The sequence below is a fragment of the Urocampus carinirostris genome, chromosome 19 (genome assembly GCF_059441175.1).
Source record: "Urocampus carinirostris isolate Australia breed hairy pipefish chromosome 19, RoL_Ucar_1.0, whole genome shotgun sequence".
Lineage (NCBI taxonomy): Eukaryota > Metazoa > Chordata > Actinopteri > Syngnathiformes > Syngnathidae > Urocampus > Urocampus carinirostris.
This window is the reverse complement of record NC_142367.1, coordinates 27,433,226-27,438,998: the sequence shown is the minus strand read 5'-3', so window position 1 is coordinate 27,438,998 and position 5,773 is coordinate 27,433,226. Positions and strand designations below refer to the sequence as shown.

The window sequence follows — 5,773 nt, the reverse complement described above, 5'->3', positions numbered from 1 at the left end:
GCTTTTTTCTGTCTTTCTCCTTTTCTCTCTTTCTTTGTCCTACTTCTCTACTTCTTTCTCCCTCCCTTTCTCTTATTTCTTTCTCTTATTTCTTTCTCTTTTCTTCTTTCTCTCTAATCTACCCTTCCGGCCCCCGAGACAACGTTAGTTCCAACGTGTGGCCCCCAAGTTAAAATGAGTTTGACACCCCTGCTCTAAGTGGTCAATGATGACACACTGTCTCTTTAAAAACGCTCGCTATGCTTTACGCAGACTTTTCCGGTGGTAAAAAGGTTGCAGTTGCAGACGCCGACCTACAGGTGGCAGTAACTCAACGAACGGGATGTTTTAGATAAAAATAGTGGAGTCGACGAGGAAGATGCGTTAGTCGTAAACGCTCAAGTTAGAAATGGAAGACGAGGCAGAAAGTACAACGTAAGAGAGATTTTAACGTATTTTCCAAGGTTTTTGGGCAGGTGAATGGCGAGGCACTTTTGACTATCGTCCCGTTGTTTCATTTGTTTCTAACGAGTGCATAATATACAAGAAATAACTATCTACGGCAGGGGTGGCCAACCCGGTCCTCAAGAGCCGCATGTCCTGCATGTTTTGGAGGTTTCTCAGGTGATGCAAATTTTAAGATTGTTTGCAAGCTGTGCGGGAGCTTGATAATGACCCAGGTGATTAGGATCACCTGTTTTTGAACAGAGAAACTCCAAAAACATGCAGGACATGCGGCTCTTGAGGACCGGGTTGGCCACCCCTGATCTACGGAGATACATAAACCGGTGGCTTGCCAAAGTCCTCCAACGACAAAAAAATATACACGAATATGGGTAGGGTTACTTTAACTTGATTACTTTCAATGACTTTTGATTACTCCAATAGCAAATATGCTAAGAAAAGACAAAAGAAATTAAATATGAATAAAATGACTCCATTTTGTGCAGGCTTGGGGAGTAACGGAACACACGGAACGGCAAAAATGATGTTTGGATTGATTTTCATTTTGTTTCTGTCGCATTTGATGTTCGTTTTGCCGGAGATCAAGGCTAGGAGAGAACGCTTATCACGCCTTGTGAGTCAGCATTTTATTCACGTTTAGTTTCTTTTGTCTTTTATGAGCATATTTGGTATTGGAGTCATCCAAAAGTCATTGAAAGTAATCCAGTTCAAGTAACCCTACCCAACCCTGGAGACAAAGCATAGTTTTCTACGGATGTCGTTTACAGGAGATTAAAGTTCTTCCAGTCCACGGCGTGACTGTCATGACTCCTATCTCTCCAGCAGATGTCGTCTGTTGACTTTACCCTGGGAGGACGTTCTGATCCAACGAATATTATCCCATTTACCTTTGAGACAGCTTGTCTCTTTGCAAAGGGTGAGCAAGCAATTCTGCATGCTCATCAGGCTCTTCTTTGACGAATGCACGGATCTTCAGCTTGTAAGTATTCATGTTCACCAATGTTCCCTCTAAGCTACTACCCAGAGCTTTTCCGCGCACAAGAAAATCTAGCCAGCTCGTGAAAATCAGGGCTCCAAATTGCTAATTAAGAAGCCAATTAAGACAAAGTTACAGTGCATGAAGGTAAAATACAAGGGTTGCCCTAAAGCTGTGTTCTAAATCCGGTATTATGAAGTCAAGGTCGAAATAGAACTAAGTTGAGTAACGTCAGTAGAGTTTTTTCCAGAACCGGCTTCTTTGGATCAGCTCACTAAAAGGAACCGACTCTTTCGGGTCCTAAACGGCTCTTCGGGTTGTTTTTGCTTCTTTCACCCCTACACGACCAAATATGATGTAAGATTGTGCACAAAATGACTTAAAGGAAGGGGGAAATAGAACAAAAAAGAAAAAAAATACCAAAATGAAAAAGTAGTGAAAAACTGGGAAAAAAAGAAACTAAAGGAGAGAAAGAGAAAAAAAGAGCAGGAAAAAAAGCCAGAAGAAAAGAAAGAAGCAAATAAAGGGAAAAAAGGTAATAGAGAACAAAAAAGCAAGAAAAAAGTAACAGCTAGGTAAAAATAAACACACTGGGATTTTTTTAAAAAGGAGAAAAAAACCACGGAAAAAAGAGGAAAAGGTTTGTGTCCGAAGAAGCCGGTTCTTGAAAAACTCTACTGACTTTACTCAGCTTTGTTCTACTTCGACCTTGACTTCAAAATAACGCATTTAGAACACAGCGTCAGGGGAACCCGTGTATTTTTCCCTTCATGCACTGTAACTTTGACTTAATTTGCTTTTTAATTAGCAATTTTGAGCCCTGATTTTTGTACAGTACAAACGTCTTTTGTTCCTTTATCTTCTTTACTTTCTTTTATCCTCACTGTTAAATGTGAAACTGGAGTGCCACGTCCAATTTCGTTGTCACAATATATTCAACCCATGTTGTCACAATGACAGTAAATGTATATCCTATTCTATTCTATTTTCTGAGCAAGAACATAAGCGGAAATTCAAACTGGAGTTGAAGAAGTGTTGTTTCTCGAGGAGACCTTTCAATGTTTTTCCTATTCGCAGGTGGGACCGTACATTCCTAAGGAAGCTTTTCATTCCCTGGTGAAGCACAACACTCATCTACGCGAGCTTTCGCTCCAGAGCTGCTCCTCCTGGCTCGCCGACGAAGACCTGCTGCCCGTCTTCGGCCGGAATCCGCATCTCCGGAGAGTGGACTTGAGCGGCTGCGTGGGCCTTAGCCGCCACTCCCTGGCGGCTTTGTCTCTGAGTTGCGTCCACCTGCGGCATCTGAGCACGGCCGGATGCCATTTTGTGGACGGGACGTCCGTGAGAAGCCTGGCCGACCGCTGCGTCGAGCTGCGCTCGCTGGACCTTAGCGCTTGCTCTCGGCTGAAGGACCGGGCCGTCCGTTACCTGGCCGGCAAGTGTTTTGGCTTAAGCCGTTTGTCTTTGGCCGGCATCGAAAATGTGACGGGGGAATCGGTAGAGGAGGTGGCCAAGAAGTGCAGGGCTCTGGAGCATCTGGACCTCAGCTACTGCCTGCGGGTCAGCGACCGGGCAATCAGGTAGTACAAAAATCATGATTGAATGAATGAATGAAAACTTGATTCCAACATTGAAATAAAAAACAGAACAAAAACAAGAATTCAACAACAAAATAATGTGACAATATGTTTAAAAAGGGGTAGTAAGAAGCAGATGCTTATTTTCCCTACCCCTTCATCTTCCCTATTAAATACACCAATGATAATAATAACAATGGTAATAATATTAATAATAACAGTTATGATATCACAATAGCAACAATGACACAAAATTAACCATAGTTTCTAGGGCAGGGGTGTCAAAGTCATTTGAACTCGGGGGCCACACGATAGAAAAAACATTCTCTTTGGGGCCGGAATAGTAGGTGAGAAACAAAAGAGATAGAGAGAGAATGTGAGAAAAAGACATAAAAAAAAGATGTAAAGAAAGAAATGTGAGAAACAAAAGAGATAAGAGAAGAGAGCATGTGAGAAACAAATGAGAGAAAGAGAGAGCGAGAGAGAATGTGAGAAACTAAAGAGATAGAGAGGGAGAATTTGACAAACAAAAGAAATAAGGAGGGAGAGAGAGAGAATGTGAGAAACAAGAGCTAAAGAGAAAGAGAGAGAATAGAAAGGGAGATGGAGAGAAGGGAAAAGCAAAAAAAGAAACAGCAAAATAAGGTAAAAAGACACAGAGAGAGACAGAGCCGAAAGAGGAACAAAGAAAGAGAAAAAGAGAGAGAAATACAAGTACAGCGTTTGTGAAAGGCACCTGACTTTGGCAAAGTCAAGTGGACCTATTTCAACCTGCAGCTCGTTTTTCTCTTGCGCTTCCCTGGGCGTTGTCTTGCGGGCCACATTCAATCCCTCAGCGGGCCTGATCTGGCCCGCGAGCCGCCTGTTTGACACCTGTGCCTTTAACATAGAAAATATGGTACTCGATAGTCCTGTAACACTGAATAAATACAACCACTCTTAATATTTTTAATGTGAAATATCCATGACGACATGTGCAACTGAGCCTCGTCTGACTGCATGTCACCGGTTGGTAACCAAATCAGTAGCACTTGGCATGGGATTTAAACAGTTGTTAGGGAAAAAACTATATTACAAATGTAGCGTTTACCAAATTGTTCGAATGAGTTATCTGACTCCATTAACCAAATACAAACTTCATTCTCCTAACAATGCATGCTCTTTTCTTAATTTAGGGAAAATATTGACAAGAGACAGGCATTTCCACACACGGGCAGATTTATTTTCTTAAAGTATTTAACTAAGTGAATTCCATCGAGTTTAGCCGAATTATTGTCGAATTAGTCTGATTAGTCTTCGTCGAGCCTCCCGCTCATGATCTCCCATCTCTCTTCTTCCGTCTCTCCTTCCGTCTTCCGTCTTTTCACACGTCGGGGCGTCGGCCACCCCCCATGGGCGGGCCAGGTGCCAGCTTCACCACCTCCTCGCCGAAAGGCGCCGCCATGTCTAAAAAATTCACAACAAGAAAGCTTATCAGCCAAACAATATCACCTTTCCCATGTCAGCCTTTGTCCCCGTTCTTGTTGTTCTTCTGTAAACATCATTCTTGTCTAGGCTACAATGACCTGCCCCACAGCCAGTGAATATCTTTGCTATTTAAATGTAATTTGTATTTGATCGTCAAAAATCCCCCTTATAGTCAAAAATATATAAAATCCTTCACAGTATTAAAGAGAAAATAAGAATTGTCTTGTGTCTCCAGAAGATTTGCTGACCGCCTCAGTAATCTGAAAGTGTCTCATTTATCACAGGACGGTAGCAGAATATTGCCCCAAGCTCCAGACTTTGAAAGTGAAACACTGCCACCATGTGAGCGAATTCAGCCTGGAAGCTCTTCGCAAGCGTCACGTGCTGGTGGATGTCCCTCGGCCACCTTCCAGGGATTGGCTTTTCCTGGACGATCGCGCTTCTTCCGTATGTCACTCTCCGGCTTTAACCTTTGGTTACTCTGGTTGATCAACAAGAAAGGTATTTGGTATGCTCCCTGTGCTTTGGTCTTCTGGAAAGCCACGCATTGAAAAACCAAGGTTTGGGAACAAATCGTGGACGCGCGAGCTATATTTTCTATGGATATATTTCAACTGCGGATCAGTCAAGTCAAATCTTAACAAGGGCTTGGCACGCCCATGGGAGGAGCCGGGACGCCATCTTGCGGGGAGACGTGAGCCGATAAGAGAAAGCTAAAGGACTTCTATCGTGAAGTTCATCAGATTCTGCGATGAACAATAGAAAGTCTGGTATAGACTCCGTCTGCAATGAGAAAGGAGAAAAATCGTCATTCAAGTTGGAACATTGGCTGGGGTTTGCATTTACCTCAATCTTAGATGATGAATTGTTAGGTGGATCATGAGTCACATCCAAGGAAGGACTACTGGTGATATCGAAGTGTGATTATCGTGGAGCAGCCCGAGCAATATGCCTCAAAATATGTAAAACAAGATGCAGGGAGTCTTGGCGTGAGAGGGAGAGCTTATTTAATTATCTCCATCAGCATACGTACAACAGAGGTCTCATTCGTCTTCAGAGACAATTGGCTTTTTATATCCTAATACATCTCGTATTACTTTCGCCCGTCCTCGTCGCGATGACGCACGTGTTTATCTCAAAATGCACGCTACCAGACAGAATGTTTTGTCCTCTTTCCATTTTCCCAATTACCCAATTTCCAAGAACTGTTGGGGTCGCCTTGTCCGCCCGTTCCCCGCCATGAAGAACTTGGCAAAGAAGAATATTATTCCTTGGCAGCCCATGGCGATTATTAATAACATTCGCTGAC

At 43.0% G+C, this 5,773-nt stretch overlaps 1 protein-coding gene across 4 annotated transcripts; it reads left to right on the top strand.

Moving 5' to 3' along the window:
• Positions 1 to 353: 353 nt before the first annotated feature.
• fbxl15 (F-box and leucine-rich repeat protein 15) lies at positions 354 to 4,980 on the top strand. Of its 4 annotated transcripts, none has more exons than XM_088323991.1 (4): positions 354 to 414; positions 1,267 to 1,423; positions 2,498 to 3,000; positions 4,749 to 4,980. In XM_088323991.1, exons 1-4 carry the CDS (start codon positions 389 to 391, stop codon positions 4,951 to 4,953), a joined length of 891 nt encoding a protein of 296 aa, XP_088180117.1. In that variant the 5' UTR covers positions 354 to 388; the 3' UTR covers positions 4,954 to 4,980. The 4 variants fall into 4 exon arrangements, with proteins under 4 accessions (XP_088180117.1, XP_088180119.1, XP_088180118.1 ...); XM_088323993.1 differs by having other exon boundaries at positions 362 to 414; positions 1,212 to 1,423; XM_088323992.1 differs by having other exon boundaries at positions 367 to 414; positions 1,270 to 1,423.
• The last annotated feature ends 793 nt before the right edge of the window (positions 4,981 to 5,773 follow it).